Source organism: Leopardus geoffroyi, chromosome D2, assembly GCF_018350155.1.
Source record: "Leopardus geoffroyi isolate Oge1 chromosome D2, O.geoffroyi_Oge1_pat1.0, whole genome shotgun sequence".
In the NCBI taxonomy this organism is placed as follows: domain Eukaryota; kingdom Metazoa; phylum Chordata; class Mammalia; order Carnivora; family Felidae; genus Leopardus; species Leopardus geoffroyi.
In genome coordinates this window covers 57,909,937-57,927,285 of record NC_059334.1, presented here as the reverse complement: position 1 = coordinate 57,927,285, position 17,349 = coordinate 57,909,937, and the positions used below count along the sequence as shown (strand labels likewise).

Below are 17,349 nucleotides of genomic sequence, written 5' to 3'. Positions count from 1 at the left end.
TCCAGTATCTTTTCTTTCTAGGTTCGTCTGCCGGCATATTTATATCCAATCCTTCTATTGAGTACCTGCTATGTAAGTTGGTATAGGAAAAGTGCAGGGATGAACAGGACAGACACATGGTCTTCTGTCTAGTGGACTGATAAGCAGTCAGCATGCCAGTACCCTGTGATGAGGGCAGAGATCCAAGAAGTATGGGGTAGCACTTTGGAGCAGCACCTGACCTGAAGGACAGATGGGAGGAGTTGGCCAGAAAAAGGAAGATGGAAGTGGGAGGGAGTAGAAGGTTCCAGGCAGCAGGAACAACATGTCCACAAATTCTGAGATCAGAGATTTGTTTGGAGAAATTGCAGCATGGAATGAGAGGAGGTGGTGGGAGTGGGGAGCTGGAATGGGCAGGGACTAGGGCGAGCCTCTCTAAGGGGCTGGAGAAGTGGGTAAAAGGCTTTGCTTACGCGTTCTTGTAAAGGCTTTGGACAGTGTTTTAAGATCAGCAGGGAGCTACTGAACCCTAGGTAGGTGAATGTCATGATCACAGTTCTATTTGTGCAGGATCATTCTGAGTTTGACATTAAACACCGCCTCAAGCTACATGTTAGGCTCTGGACAACCACCTAAAAAAAAGACAGGAGGAACCTTAGGTTTCATCTAGTCTGTCTTACACATGGAGAGAAGAGAAGACAAATCACTCCCTCAAAGTAGCTGAGGCAGAACAATTATCTCTAAGTCCCTTCACCTCCCACTCAAGGTCCCAAGTATACCTGCCAGAAGCATACACAGCTCCCAAGCCTGCTCCCAATAATACACAGGCTCCCCCAGCCTCTGCCCCCACAAAAGGTCAGCCAGGGCCAGGCCAGAGTCTAGCAATCTTCATATATCTTCAAGACTGGCAAGGGGTATGCTCACTAGACCTGCTTCTCTGGGACCTCAGAATAGTTGAAAGCTTGCTTCTGTATCCAGGGCCAGCGAGAAACAGGGCAAGACATGATGACCAGAAACTGTGGACAGGTGGTGGGGGGAAGGAGGGTGACCTGGGCAAGGGGCTCCCATAGAGACCTGGAGAGCAGAGGGCTTGACTCCACACTGACACATTGAATCCCATTTCAAATAACATGCAAAATAAAGAAAACAAATTTAGGAATTGAAAAGTAACTCAGACTTTGTAAAAACAGATGGTGATAAAATGCAGTTGTCCTAATATTTGGATAATTTAAATGCCTTCAGCAGCTAGGGAATTAAGAAAAATAATTCAACATGGGCTGGATCATTTAGCATTTGGTTTGAAAAGTCATGAGCAGTAAAGGAGGTCCCAAAATATGATGGAAATATGATAAGGAAAGGTTTTGAAATAAAGAAACATGATCTTGGTGAGTGCCATCTGGAATTGGAGCACCACACGAAATAGTAGAGAGAGGTGTCAGAGGACTGAATTTGAGACCTAGCTTAGCCACCTATTAGCTATGTGACCTTGCCCAGACCACTTAACCTGTCTGACCTCACCTCAATAATAAAGTTACAATAATAATAATACTAACTGCCCCATGTACTTCACAGGGCTCTTTAGCAATCTCGAGGGAGCATTGCAAATCTCACTCCTACCACTTACTGGCTGTGTAACTTAGTTGAGGCACCTCTAAGCGTTGATTTCTTCATGGATAATATAGGGATACTAACCCCCGCCTTAGTTAGTCATTGGAAGGACTAAATGCAATAGTCAAAGGAAATCATAACAAAATGCCTTTTACATAGACATTGTGTACTAATCAGTGACTTTCATCATCAACGTGATTGTTTTTAAACTTACAAATTTTTCACAAAAATGAAAGATTATTGTAATATTTAGCATAATGTGACTTCATTGGGTAACAGGATAATTATTAAAAGAAAAATGTAAGCAGGAAAAATAGAATGGAGGTGGTAAAGCACATGGTCTCTCTTTATAATGGAGGGACTTTATAGATGAGGATGTATGGGGACTCAGGGTCTCAGGAAATTAACTCATGTTGGCTTAGCTAAGAGATGGTCATATAGATCTTTTTTAAGGATAAAAAATACTATCCATGATCAATGGCCTCATGTCAGGTTGGGATAAGTTATCTGGTGAATGACTGAGAATCAGCGATAATTCAGGTCTTATCTAACATCTCCAGAACCACTGAGAGTGAGAGTAATTGGTAGGTTAATGAAATCTGTGAAGACACTCCACGAACCTCCAGGGAGCCTCTCTTAAGCTGGAGAAACTCCACCCCAGAAGATCAGAAGTAATGCAAAAGAGCCTCAGAGCTCATTCACTTGTCCCAAAATATTTTGTCCCTCTATGCCAACCACCTTGTTAGGCACCAAGGATTTAGGGGTGAAAGACATGATCCCTTTCCTGACCAAGCTCACAGCCCAGTGAGGGAGAGAGTAAGACACTACAGTTCAGGGAGATGGTTATTGAGAAGTTTGGGATACACAAAAGTCCAGAGTTGGGGCTTCTGCCCAGCCCAGGGATCAGAGAAGGTTCCCCAGGGGGGACAGCACGTGAGGAGTTCTGCAAGGACCCAGTGTGGTTAGTCTAACAGGGGAGGAGGGTGGGCTGTGCTCCAGGAGGAAGGGGCACCGCATATGTGGGACTGCAGGGTGTTGAATTCAGTCACTCCAGGTGAGGGCGTAGGCTTTGCAAAGGACTAGGGTTCCTCTGTGATGTCGGCACATGTCATGGCCCTCCCCCATTATAGTTAGCGTCCTTTTAAATCTCTTGCTTGAAAAAAGCACATCATGTCTCCCTTCTCCCAACAAAAAGTCTGTTAGGAATTTTATAACAATTTTAAATGAACTTGTGTCTTATTAATCCCAAATGTACTGATATTTACATTTGCAAAATATTTACTATACTTTCAAATGAAGTTGTGTACTTTATTCCCAATTGTAAGTGGGAACTTACACTCCCAAATGTGTCTACTTACATTTTCATTTGAGAAATATTTATTTCATTTATGTGCAAGACTTAACTCTCTTTTCATTGTGAAACAATCTTTATTCATGATTATAACTGCCAACTCAGCCCATACCCACCCCCTGAGGTCAGTGAGCCACAGTTAACAGGGGAGTAAGCGGTGCTGGCAGGATCTGAGACTGAAGAGCTAGCCAGAGCTAGGCCTCGTTGTCCATGTGAAAGCAGAAAGGATGGGGAGATGCCGGAGAGGTTAAAGCAGTGACAGCAATTGATTGCTCTGTCAGCACTATGGCAGGCAGCAGGAGGAAGGCGAGGCAGAGGGCAAAGAGATGGGTTACATGGCAAGTTCTGAACTAGAATAGTAGCAGTGCAGGGAGAGAAAGCAGATATGAAAAATATTAAAAGGTAGAATTGATTGGACTCAGTGCCCCTGACAGAGAATTGGGGGCAAAGTCCCAGATGCCCAGCTTTCTGGCTTAGGTAATTGGATAGATGGTGTTACCAATACAAAAAAGGCAGAGAAAAGGACAGGGTTTGAGGAGAAGATTTTGACTTTGGACATAGAGACTTTGAAGTTCCTGTGGGACAGCCAAGGGGAGATACACTAGTTAGAAGGATTTAGGTCTGGTTTGGAAGCGTTGATGTGGATAACAATCAAAGTCCTGGGTGTGGGTAAGCGCACTCAGTGGGAGTGTGCAGTGTGGGAGAATAAGAGATCCAAGGACAAAGCACCAGCATCCAAGAGACAAGTAGAAGCCAGTATTCCCCCCTCAAAAGGCAACCACATGCAGAAATGAAGGATCAAGAGAGTGCGTGAGGGAGAGAGAGAGGGAGAGAGAGAGGTGTCCCATGGGAGCTAAGGGAAAAGAGGGCTTTAAGAGGAGCCATGAACTTGTCACTCCCAAAAGCAGTCAAGTACAAGGACCAGTAAGTGTCCCGTAACTACAGCAAAAAGAATTGATAACAAAACACCATCTCCCACTTACGGGTTCCTTATGCTCTCAAAGCACCTTCATACTTTGTATTTCCTGTCTCTGGCCCTGCAGCCTATAGCAGTTGCAGAAATGAGAAAACCTCAGGAAGGGAGGTGAAGAGATTTGCCAGACCGTCTAGCAAGTCAGTCATGGGGATCCTGGAATTAGAGATCGGTCTAGAATCTCAACCGTGCTCCCTGGTCCCACCCATACTCGGGTTAGCTTTTGAAATAACCAGTAAGGAATCAGAATGGGGCCTGTTCCAGGATAGCAATATAGAAATTCAAAGGCTGGCTTGCTTATCACACTGTGTTGCACTTTCCAGAACCCAGAGATACCAGTGCTCTGGGATCACACAAAGTTAAATTCCTTAGCGGGAGGGGCTGGCCCCCAACTCCATATGTAAGAGGGACCACTGAAGGTTTTCAAGTAGAGCAGGGATATCAATTGAGTATTCATTGGAAAGACTAATTACATTATTGAACTTTTATTTGATGGTGCATATGTCTGGTTGTTGGATATTCACACCACCTGAAATAAAATAATGAGAATATACTGTGAAGACCTGTTCTGGCTTTTTTTTTTTTTTTTTTTTTTTTTTTTTTTTTGTAACTGGGCCCCTTCTCCTCATCCTGCATCCCACTCCAATGAGTAGATGAGTAGACAGACTGTCTTCACCAGAGAGGGTCACTCACATTTGGATCAAAAGCTCCTTGCAGATTTGATGAGGTCAACACTTAGCAGATCTCGGTTCTCCTACTTCTACACTTTTCCAGAGGCAGGCCTGGCTCTCCAGTCCCCTGCTCCCTCTTTCATTCCTCAGTCATACTGACAAGAGGAGGGTGGCTGTTCCTCTGTCAGATCTGGACCAGGCCCAAACTTACCCATGCGGGACAGATCTGGACCTACCTCCCTGCCTCGCTCTCTGCTGGGAGCAATTCACAACACACTCCTCTCTGGGAGTTCACTGCTCTGTTGGGGAGAGGTCTGCTTATCTCTCTCTAAACCTATCATTCATAGCACACAAGGAACATGAAACAAAGACCTTTATATCAGTTTCTAACATTTCATTCTCTTTACAGCTCAGATTATATCACTGCAATGTTATCACGTCGGAGATTGGGCAAGGCCCCAAAATAGCCATCACTATGCAATGTTCATTTTCTGAGGGTGACTCACAGCCTTATTTCCAGCTGATGGCCTGGCTCTAGCCTTTTCTTCTGACCCAGAAAACTGAGCTCCCATCTGGGTACATAGCCGTACGAGTCATTCTGGGTCAGGAACAGCTGGGAAGTTCTCTGGATTTTGTACCACAGGCCAAGGATGGGTGATGAGTTATTTCCCTTTCTCCTAAGTGTGCTCCGTATGTGGCCCTCTTTCCAGGATTGGAGATGGCTGGTGCACAGGAAGAATAAAAGCAAGCGGGATGGGTGAACTCAAATTTTAAAAAATGCGTACTTTATCACCTACTCCATTGTGCTGCTAAAACAGAAACATCCGTTAAATATTTGATAAGAAAACTCAGACTAGAAAAAGGAGTCTCTAAATGTCTCTGTCCTCCTTCAGAACAACCCTAGTCAAGTGACATGATGTTAATTCTCTAATCTCTCAAATAAATTAAAGACAGCAGTTAAATAGGAGATTTCTGAGACCATCATAAGCCTTCGGATCATTCCACAGGAAAAAATTCTTTAGGTATAAAGTCAAACAGATTTGCTATTATGATTTTAAAAATAGGCCTAAGATTCTTCTGCATCATGGACTTCTCATTTGTCTAAATGCTGTGTCTCTGGAACTAGACTTCCTGTGTTCAAATCCTGGCTCCCAGCACTACATGCTGTGTGACCTTGGACAAGTCATTTAGCCACTCGAGGTAAAATGGGATAATGGCAATTTCTTTCTCAGGGCATTGCTGGAATTTTTTAATGAGTTTTTAGAAGTAAAACGCCCAGGTGAGCACTTGGGCACAGCACGTGTCAGTAAGTGACGGCTGGGCAAGTATCAGACAGGCTCTGCTGGGATGATGAAATGACAAGCCCGTGCTATTTTTCTTCACTGCAGGTCAGTGCAGCTGAATGGCCAGCCCTTAGTGATGGTGGATGATGGGACCCTCCCAGAACTGAAGCCCCGCCCCCTGCGGGCCGGCCGGACATTGGTCATCCCTCCAGTTACCATGGGCTTTTATGTGGTCAAGAATGTCAACGCTTTGGCCTGCCGCTACCGATAAACCACCCTCACAGTCACAAGCTACCAGCAGGCCTGCTGAACTGCTTTCCACTCTCCTGCCCTAATAGTGTCCTTATTTTTCAGACATCTTCTTAGCAACAAAACAGTCTCTGCTGCCCAATCCTGCTGGAATCAGCACAGACTTGCTCTGCAAAGAGACAAATGCCGTAGCATGAGCTTAGCCTAGGTAGGCCACATCCGCCCCGAAGGAACATGTAGACATCACCCGTACCTATGTAAGGATGAAGGTATGTGTGTAGACCTGTATGTATCCATGTACACGTACCATGAAAACAAGCTGATGGCACGCTCCCAGGACCAAGGAAACAACTCTCCATGATCCTGGTCACATAGCAATAGAACTATGGCTCTGAGCCTGTGATGGCTGCCCTCCGCAGAAGATGAGGAAAGAAATAACCAGGTGGGCCCGAAAGAGCCCAGCCCTCTCCCAACTCCTTTCCTTGGCCTGTTCCCTTCTGTTGCCCTGGGTTTCCTACCACCCCTCTTCCCACAGGGGAACAAGTGGGTGGGTCAGCGCCGGCCTGCTGGGCGAGCTGTTTATGTCATTTCCTGGCTGATGTATGAGTGTGCGCATCTGGGCTTCTGACAGTGGCATCCATCACTCGCTATTCCTCTGGGAAACGGGCGCTTCCAAAGTAAAATTGCAATCATACTCCAGATTTTGTAAAAGGGTTCTACTCCTCTGTGAATCCAGATTCCCCTTGGGTCGGAATGGGAGTCAGGTAACAATATTCATGGAGTGGAGAACAATGTATTAGGCACCACAAAAAGCAATCATCGTCCGTCATGTGTCTGGAAGGGAGAGAGTTTTAGTACGAGGAGAAAGCACGCTGAACCACCACAGACGCATGCACACATGCACGCACACCCCAACTGAACAAGCAAGTAATTAGACCTGCATCAAATCTGAGAGAATCTTAAGAGCTTGTAGAGCAAGCCCTTCATGGCTTGTTTGACCAAAACCATAAAAAACTGTATAAATCAAAAGTCATTGGATCTAACCTTTCTGCCTCTTCCTAAGTAGCTGTGTGCCTCTCAATGGCATTTACTGGGCAGAAATCTAATCTGGTCATGAAAGATGACCAGGTCTGTGCTATCCCGGACCAGCCAGTGTGAGCACAGAACAAAGTTTTCAGCTCACCACCTGGGGCAAGGGGGAATCTGGAGGTGGAGGTCTGGTGGGGAACTGTGGGGTGGTGGGTGGGAAGCCCCTGGGTTGGGGAGGGGGAAGCAGACTGATTTAAAGTTCATGATAAAGAACTTCTGTATGATTCAAGGGGTAAGACTCAAATAAGCTGCCACTGAAATGACCGTCTTTTTGCGGGTTTGATTTTCTTTCTCAGGATAAAGGACACGAATGGCGCTTTTTCGAAGGAGGAGATATTTGACAACGTCAGAGGGTTCCAATTAAGAGAGCAGTCCGGTTTCTGCTGTTGAGAGAGGGTAGGAGAGGAGTGGAGGGGCAGGGTTGCTGAGGCCAGGGGCCAGGCGGATGCCTAAGATGCCCAAAGGGCTTAGGACAGGGCCAGGTCTGAGGTGAGACTTGGGAGGAAGATTACACAAGGGAGGAAGTCCAGGAGACTCAGCTGGGAGAACCGGGCATTTGGGAGAGGGAAGCCCACGGGCGCATTCTATTAGGCACGAGGCAGAGAGTGGACTCGGTTTTGAGCTGTTTGTCAGCAGATGTGGGAGGACGACAACACAGGAGGTTGGTGCCACCGCCAGCACAAAGGGGGGCCAAGGACTGGGCTGGACCCGGTCAGTGGGTGTGCTCTGCCTGGAAGCAACGGGGGCCTCCTGTTCTCGGGAAGCAGGCACCTTCTGCCGAAGGCTCAGCTCTGCGAGGGGAGGAGAGAGAAGTGCCAAGACCCGGGATAGAAAGCAGGGAAAGCAGAGTCAGAGGACAGCCCAAGTGAGGAAGAGAGAGGAAAAGAGACAAATAAGTTGTTTCTCTAAGCTTTAAAAAAATGTGTGCAGATATCAAAACCTCTTCTATGTGCCGTACAGGCATAGCTGCAAGTGCCTGCTGATGACGCGAGTAAGTGGCTGTCTCTGCGGGCCTGGGCCTGGCTAGTTTGCTTTACGAACATAGTAGCCCCCTGAAGGAGTCACCAGTTTCACCCCCACCTTCCTGTGAGCACAGAGAGGTTCATAGCCTACCTGGGGCCACCCAGGGGAGTGGGTTGCTGAGCTCAGAATAATCCAGAGCCTGCTCATTTAACCAGCAGGCCCCGGGGTCGCCCGCCTCACAGCCTCACTCCCTTACCTTTCCACAGGTCCTGCTAATTCACTGCAGCAAACCTCCAGAGCTCTGTGCAAGCACACTCTGTGTAAATAGTGCTGGTTCTTCACTAAGCTTCTAAGCTTGCAGAATACAGGCAGTTTCTGCTTCTTTTATCTTTCTCTGTGTATTAAATGCTCCCAAGAGGTTTAAGTTTTGTATTTTGGGTTTTTTTGGGTTTTTTGTTTTTTTTGTTTGGGTTTTTATTTTTTTTTTTTAGTTAATAAAGGGATAAGGGAATCACTGAAATGTATCTTTGGGGTCCTGCAATTCTAACTTTGCAACTGTCTCATGGAAGAAGTATTTGCATTATTCAAAGGATACTGAGAAACTCACAATAACATCACATTCTGCAAGGATTTCGGTACAGGGCATCTGTCCTGGCTTTTTCATTTTGGAGTGGAACATGATTACTAAATCAGTAGGGATCACTTCTTATAAGGGATTCCCCGATCACACTCCGCCCCCCCCCCAAAAAAAAAAACAGCCCGTGGCAAAACTCAGCATCACAGTGCATATTAGGGGAGCAGGCTTGCCAGGCTGGGCCCTGGAACAAGAGAGTTCAGCCACCAGCCTTCCAGATCAGACATTTCCTCCTAAAACAAGACATGGCCGAGATCATCTAAGACTTTAGAACCACTTTACTTTAAACTGAAGAATGGCCTTGCAGAAATGCTTATTTGAAAGCATAATAAAAGTATAATGAGAAGTCTGTGCCTTTTGTTGAAACGATTTTCTGCTCTTCCTGCCTCTAGGAATGATTTTCTTTCTCCTTTCTTATCACAAAGGCTCAGAACAAATTCTCATTGTTATTTGAAGAAAGAGTCTCAATTCTTCTACTACCCTGAAAAAGCTGCAACTGTGGGATATTGGCTTATCTTTGGCCGGAGAAACCCTTGAAAATCCCAGAACTGGGCTACAATGAGACTAAGTAAGGCCCAGCACTCCCAGAACCGCAATTCCCAATGGCCCACTCGCCTTTGTAGCCCCAGCCCTTCCCCAGTAGTTGTCCAGTCCCCGGGCAGATGGGTCCAAGCCATGTACCCTCCAGAATGGCAGAGGTCATTGGTGGATTCCATCTGAAAGGCCCCCGCTGGCCTTTAGCACTAGGAGTTGCTGAGGCCTCCTGAGGTGGGAGTGGGAAGGGCCCCGCAGGGTTGTGACCTGCTGAGCTGCCCAGTGCTCCAGGCCATGCCCAGCCTCTGCAGGTGTGCTCTGCCCTTGCACTCCAGGCCCCTGTGTCTGAGAGGGATGCGGCTGCTGGATTCCCCTTGGAAATCCGCTGAGAACGGTTTTATTTCGGAAAACAGGAGGGCAGTGTTTAAATCCAGCAGAAGCAAAGGTGAACGAGGTGGATACCGCTGGCAGTAAAAACACCAGGACAGAAGAGGACTTTAAAAATGTGAAGCATCAAGAGAGCAGCCAAAAATAATAGACATCTGGCTTGGAGAAGGCAAGGGAAGAATACATAAACATTTATGTAGCAAGGCTCCTCCACTATCCCTTCTCTCCAACCTCAGTGCCCCTGCCCCAGCCTGGACACTGCTCATTGCTTTTCCACTAACTGCTCTCCAGTTCCATGGCCTTCCCTCTGCCACGTACGCCCAACCCGGAGCGCAGGGAAATCTGCTGTACTGAGAGGGAATTAAATCTTGATTGTAGAATTGTTTGCAATCTTTTCTTGGGATGTGCCAGAATTGCAAATAAGATAGTAAGGGGCACTCACAGATAAACAGTTTTTATAAAGCCCAAACAACTGGAGTTTTATAATCACTGCTTCTGAGTTCCACTAACAGGGACACAGAAGCTTCTGTAACTACTTTCCTGTGTCCAGTCCCGGGTGGTGACTGGGGAAGACCAGAGAAGTGATTTGTCCAAGGCCATCTAGATAAGCAGAGTCAGAATCAGATATCGAACCCACATCTATTGAACTCCAAAGCCTGCTCTCACTGCATTGTGCTCTCTCTAATTGGACTGGTGGTGGCCACCTTTTTCTCACCTCCAAATTGCCCACAGCTAGCTTTCTTACCAGCCTGTGTGTGTCTACAGAGAACCCTAGCAGTGCCTTCGCCCAGAACAGCTGGTGTCAAGTATGGGAAAGCCAACTCGCAGTTCTGATGAGTAGTGAGTAGGGCCGTGAGCAGCCTGTGCTGTAAATGGAATATGTTTTTCTGTAGAATAAAGGACCAGTCTTACCACCACCACCCACCACAGGTGATGATTCCTGATATTTCTAAGTCCTGGAGGTGAGTGGCAGAGCCAGTCAGCACCCACACATGCACTGCCTCTGAGATCATTGCTCCTCCTGCCCCAACTACTGAGAGATTTGGAAGTTTCTTTTCTTCCCAGACTAGATAATAAACCCATTAACTATTGCCTTAGGGGTAGAACTTGCAAAGACCACTCTAAAACAAGAAAGCTAAAATACAAGAAGCCAACTGCTTTCATACCCACTTCCTTCTAAACACCAGAGAGCCCCACCCCCGCCTGGAAGCCCTGGGGCATTTGCCAGGAGCTGACCAAGTTCCAAATGGCTGGCTCATGAATAAATCCCATGTCCTATGCTCCCAGCAGAGAAAAGGAGGCCCTTCTTTGCGGCCCACATCATGAACTTTTCTAATTATTATTCATGAAAATATTCTAGGATTTTTTTCAAGTTGTAAATGTTACATAATAAATTATATTTTTGGAAGAAGCAAAAAGAAACCTAAGTTTTATTCATCTAAAAGTTGGCAAAGAAAGTGCAGGAACATCTCCCAGGAAAAATTTCTTCTCTGCAGGGGATTTTAACAGGTGTTAATATTTGCTTCCAAAAAACAGATTATATTAAGGTTTATATGAGCTTGGCGATTGCAGAGAATTTGGGTCCATGAGGTAGTTTCTATTTTGAGGTAATACTCTGTAAGTAATAAAATGTGAATACTCTTTCTGTTCTCAGGGTGTTCTGTGAGGAGAGGGGCCCACTGTCGTCCACACTACATTTTGACCCAATGAACTAACACATGATGGGTATCGTTGATTTCATGGTGTGCTGCTCTCTCCCACTTCCCTCTTCCCCACAAGCCCTGCTTCAAGTACTCTAAGTGGAAATTAAGTTTTATTTTTCAAGTTAGATGTCATTGATGATGTTTGAAGTACCTGTTAACCGCAATAACAGATAAACCCCAGAATCTCAGTGGTTTAACATAAACGACGTTTATTTCTTGCTAACAGATCGTGTAAAGGTCAATTGATGGTAGTGGGGTAAGTAGTGGTTCCATGCACATAGTCCGTCAGGGATCCAGACTGGTAGGCTGTGTGCCATTTTAGCACTTGGCCTCCAACATTGCTATGGGCGTCAACATGCAGCGGGAAGACAAGGAGAGTGTGTAGAATCACATGGGAGTAGTTTGGGGGACCTAACCTAGAGTTAGCATAAATTCCTTCCACTGAATTCCATTAGCCATAAGTCAATTACACAATCCCATCTAGATGCTGGGGTTTCAGAAATAAAGTCCCTGACCGAACAGTCATCTCTCAACAACAATTATATTTCGTTGCTATAAATGGAATGTCTTTGATCCCCCCAAGATTGGTATGTTGAAACCTTACCCTATGTGATAGATTCCCAATGTGATGGTATTTGGAGGTGTGGCCTTTGGGAGGTGATCAGGTTGTGAGGGATGAGCCTTCATGAGTAGGATTATAAGAGAAACCCCAGAGGGCTCTTTTGCCTCTTCCACGACTTGGGGACACATCGAAAGTGGGCTCTCAGCAGACGCTGAAGCAGCTGGAACCTTGATCTCGGACTTCCCAGCCTCCAGAACTGTGAGGAATAAATTTCTGTTGTTTATAAGCCAAGCAGTCTATGATATTTTTGTTATAACAGCCTCAACAGACTAAGACATTCATGAAAAAGGAGCACAAAACTTTGATGGACAGCTAGGAAACCAGAAAATTTATCAATGATGTTGGGTCCCTCTAATTGAGTGTCATCAAGTGAGTGTTACAGACCATGTGTGAGGATACCTAAATTCAAAGGATTTTTTTTAATACTTCAGAATGACCTAAAGAGGCTTTCTTTTGCCTCTTTCCATTCCCTTAAGTCTTGCTACTCCTAGTACTTGGCTGAACTTTAGCAGAAAACGATCTGTGTTGTTCCACCGCTATCCAGTTAGGATGCATCTAGTACTGGATGCTCTGCCCTCTACTAACAACATTAGTGGCAAATATGTGGGGAAATCTAAATAAATATAAAATAATAATAATAATGTCTCATGAGATTTAAAATACAGAAAATTAAAAATGCATTACAATAGCATACATTTTAAAAGCAGGCAAAGGGAAAGTATTCTAGCATCCTTTCATTTTCAAGGAAGAGGTAATTTATATTAAACTTTCATAAGTTAAGGAAGCATGTTTTAATCTCTAGGGTAACCACTCAAAGAATATTAAAAGAGTGTATTATTTCTAAGAGGAGGGAAGGAGGGAGAGTAGAATCAAAATAAAAAAAATAGTTGATTTATGGGCACCTGGGTGGCTCAGTCAGTTGAATGTCGGATTTTGGCTCAGGCCACGATCTCATGGTTTGTGAGTTCGAGCCCCATGTCGGGCTCTGTGCTGACAGCTGAGAGCCTGGAGTCTGCTTCAGATCCTGTGTCACCCCCTCTCTCTCTTCCCTTCCCTCGCTCACGTTCTCTTGTTCTCTTTCTCTCTCCCTCTCTCTCTCTCCTCTCTCAAAAATAAACAGTAAAAAAAAAATTTTAAAGATAGTTGATTTAAAAGAAAGCAAGAAATAAAAGAAAACAAAGAACAGGGGGACAAATAGAAAACAGTAAGATGATAGATTTGAACACAAATCTATTCTATTTGAGAGAGAGAGCACACACAGGGAGGGGCAGAGAAAGAAGGAGAGGGAGAATCCCAAGCAGGCTTCACACCAAGTCAGCACAGAGCCCGACACAGGGCTCCATCTCACAAATCACGGGATCATGAGCTGAGCCAAAACCAAGAGTTGGACGCTTAACTGACTGAGCCCCCCAGATGCCCCTAGTTTTGACTTTTAAAACCACTAATTGAAACAGTATTAAATTGATTACCAAACCTTTTCCATCCCTTTAAATTCTGCACTCAAGGTGAGCATGTCGTTCTCCTCACCCCAGTCCTGGTCCTGAAGCCAATAAAGGAGAAAAAATGGAATCACAAAAATACTTGATAAATGTTCTTAAAGGCATACAAGGAGGAAAAAAGGAACAAAGAAAAGATAGGACAAATACAAAACAAATAGCCAGATAATGACTGATAGACTTTAAACCATATTAATAATCACATTATATCTGAGTTGTTCTTAACATACAAGCTGACAATTCAGCCTGGCACAGATTGTCATTCTGGGTAAAAAATAAGACCCAACTATATGCTGCCTGCAAAAAAATTGTGCTTTACATATGAAAACATGAGTAGGTTAAAAGTAAAGGATAGAAGATCACATATGCAGGGGAGGTAGAATGTCTGCTCTACCTCTCAGGGTTTCTGGCTGAGGCTGCCATAAAACAGAGAAATAGGAGACAAGCACAGAGATTTTATTTAGTGATTTTTAACATGAACGTGGGAGCCCCCACAAGAAAAATGAAGACCCAAAGAACTGGCTAGGCCTCAGTGTGTATATACTACGTTGAAGAAAGATTGGCAATTGTGGGAAAGTAACTAAACTCTATGGGGAGACTAAAGAAAGGTAAGAGTTAGTTTAACCGGGTCTCTTTGCACAGATTTCTCTTTGCCTAGACTTTCCCTCCTTGGTGAGAAGAAAGATCCTTTCCTCCTGGGATAGGGAGGGCCTCTTTCCCATGGGAGTTTCATCTCTTGCTTGCAGAAAGAAAAGGAAAGTCAGCGTGCTTTTAGCTCACAAGCATCAATATACCAAAGCGGTGTATTTTGGGGGAGCATGTCCTGAACTCTGCCACAGGCCATGTGGGCACTAATCAGAATAAAGCTGAAGTGACCATACCATTCTCAAACAAAGTAGATTTAGTGCAGTGGATAGTGTCAAAGATTAAAAGGTAATTTCCTAATGATACAGGGGCTAATTCATTAAGAGAACATAACAATCATAAATGTTTATGTACCAAATAACAGAGCTTCAACATATATGAGGCAAAAGCTGGCAAGACTGGGAGGGGAAAGAGACAAATCCATAATTACACTTAGAGAATTCAGTACCATTATCTCAATATTTGATAGAGTAAGTACGCAGAAAATCATTAAGAAGACAGAAGACTTAAATGTTGCTCTCAACCAACTTGACCTGACATTTATAGATCACTCAACCCAACAAAAGAAAAATACCTACATATTCTTTTCTAGTACACCAGGAACATTCACCAAGATTTACCATATCCTAGGCCATAAATAAATTGAAAAGGAGTCAAGTCATACAAAGCATATTCTCTGACCAAATGGAATTGAAATAGAAACCAATAACAGAAAGATACCCAGAAAACCATCAAATAGTTGGAAATTAATAACATACTTCTAAATAATCCATGGGCCAAAAAATAATCAAATGAAAAATTAGACAGCATTTTGAACTAATTGAAAATGAAAATAAAACATATCAAAAGTGGGAGCTGATAAAACAGTACCTTGGGGGAAATTTATAGCAGCAAACTCCTTTGTTAGAAAAAAAGACAAAAGGTCTCAAATCAATGGGTCAGTTTCTAAGAAACTAAAAAAAAAAAAAAAAAAAAAAAATTAAATCCAAAGTAAATAGAAGAAAGGATATAGTAAATAGCACGGAAATTGGTGAAATAAAAAACAGAAAAACCAATGAAAATTGATGAAACCAAAAGCAGTTTCTTCGAGAAAATCAATAAAATCTTTAGTGTGACCTGAATCCTTCTAAATTTATTGAACAGAATAGAGAGCCCAGAAATAGATCCACACATTTATAGTCAATTTATTTGAGACAAATGTGTCAAAGTAATTTAATGGAGAGAGGATATTTTTTTCAACAAATGGTGCAAGAAAAATTGGATATCCATATGCAAAAAAATGAACCTGAACATTTCTCTCATACTTTCTACAAAAATCAACTTGAAATGGGTCATAGACTTAAATGCAAAATAAGCTGTGAAACTTCTGGAAGAAAACAGGAGGAAATCTTTGTGACTCTGGTTTAGGCAAAGATGTTTTAGCCAGTGCACAAAAAGCACAAAGATTTCTGTTCTTCAAAAGTCACTGTAAAGAAAATGAAAGACAAAGTCACAGACTGGCAAAAAAAAAAAAAAAAAAAAAAAAAGCAAAACAGCTGATAAAGTATTAATATCCAAATATATAAAGAAATCTTATAAGTAATAAGAAGAAACACAATCCAATTTTAAAATGGGCAAATCATTTGAACACTTTACACATGGCATATAAACACATGAAAAGAAATTCAACATCACTTGTTATTAGGAAAGTGGAAATTCAAACCCCAGTAGGATATCACAACACACCTACTACAATAGCTAAAGTTATAAAGGACAATATTGAGTGCTAAGGAGACTACAGAGCAGCGAAAACTCTCAGCATTGCCAGGGGGATGTAAAATGGTGCCTGCACTTTACCATACAGTCCATACCATACAGATATTTACCATACAGCCCAGCCACCCTACTCCTAAATATTCACCCAAGTAAGATAAAAACTTATGTTGACACAAAAGCCCGGACATAATTACAAATGGGCATACAGGATTAAACGGAATTGAAAACATTTGTGCCAGAAGTGATACCATTAAGAAAACAAAAACCAAACCACGTAATGGGGGAAAGTTTTTTGCAAATCACGTATCTACTAAAGGATTTGTATCCAGAATATATAAAGAACTCTTACAACTTGATAATAAAAAGACAATTTTAAAATGGGAGAAGAAATTGAATTAGTGACTTTTCTTGAAAGAAGATATACAAATGGCCAAAGAGCACATGAAAAGACGCTGAACATCGTTAGTCATTAGGAAAACGCAAATCAAAATCACGAGATATCACTTCACCTCCCCCAGGATGGCTAAATAAAAACAGACAATAAGTGTTGGGGCAGATGGGGAGAATTGGTACCCTCATACATTGCTGGTGGGAAATGGAAACTACTAGCGGTTAGAGTGAATAATAACATATCCATTTGATGGAATTTATTCAACCACTGAAATTCCTGCTTAGGAAGAACCTACCACAGGAGAGAATCAAGGGGAGTGTAGCAGGATGAAGAGCCCACAGAGGGATCTCAACCATGGACTGCGGAGAGCCATGTCTGTAGCGGGTAGGTGCTGCAGGCGGGCAGTTGGAAGGTTTGGGCCCTAAGGTGAGAAAGGGGTGGGGGGGGGGCGGGGAGTAGCGAGGCTCCCTTTGTCTGCAGGTGGTGGGAGCATTATTTCCTGGTCCCCGCCTTTCCCCAAGGTGTATGCAAATCTGCCAGACGGCCAGTCCGCACAACTCATCCCCTGCTGGGCTGCACCCACAGCCCCCTGGCAGCACCAGGGCACTGAGGGGTGACTTCCGAAGTAATTTACTCCCTTCCATGATCTTCATCAGCAACCCCACACTTCAGCCCTTCTAATTACACAAATTTAAGAAAATCTTGAAAACACTAGTTCTAAACAAAGCCCCTAATGTACACCCCACCCCCAAACGGATTGAGAACCTTTATAAAGAAATTCAAGGGTTGGCACTGTGGGTACAACCAGGCCCTTCTGCAGGCCGTGTCTTCTCAGGCCACGGAAAACAGTCACGGAAGGCAGCTAAAGCCAGAGGGTGGGAAGGAACCTTGCGGGAGCCAGGAGAACTGGGTTCTGATCCTAACTCAGCCCCTCTGCAAGTTAGTTGTTCTTCTTGGGCCTGGCTTTCGTCCTGTGTGAAACGGGGCTAAAATGCGCCTGTCCCTAATGCCTCGGT

At 44.0% G+C, this 17,349-nt stretch overlaps 1 protein-coding gene across 2 annotated transcripts in view; it reads left to right on the top strand.

Annotated features, from left to right (window-relative positions):
* HPSE2 (heparanase 2 (inactive)) overlaps positions 1-11,363 on the top strand; it is a 671,933-nt gene extending 660,570 nt beyond the window's left edge. The window contains exon 12 of one of the 2 annotated variants that reach the window (XM_045438525.1): positions 5,971-11,363. In XM_045438525.1, the coding sequence (XP_045294481.1) occupies positions 5,971-6,136 (166 nt within the window). In that variant the 3' untranslated portion in view covers positions 6,137-11,363. The remainder of the gene's footprint in view (positions 1-5,970) is intronic. The other variant, XM_045438526.1, reaches the window with a different exon arrangement.
* Positions 11,364-17,349: the final 5,986 nt, after the last annotated feature.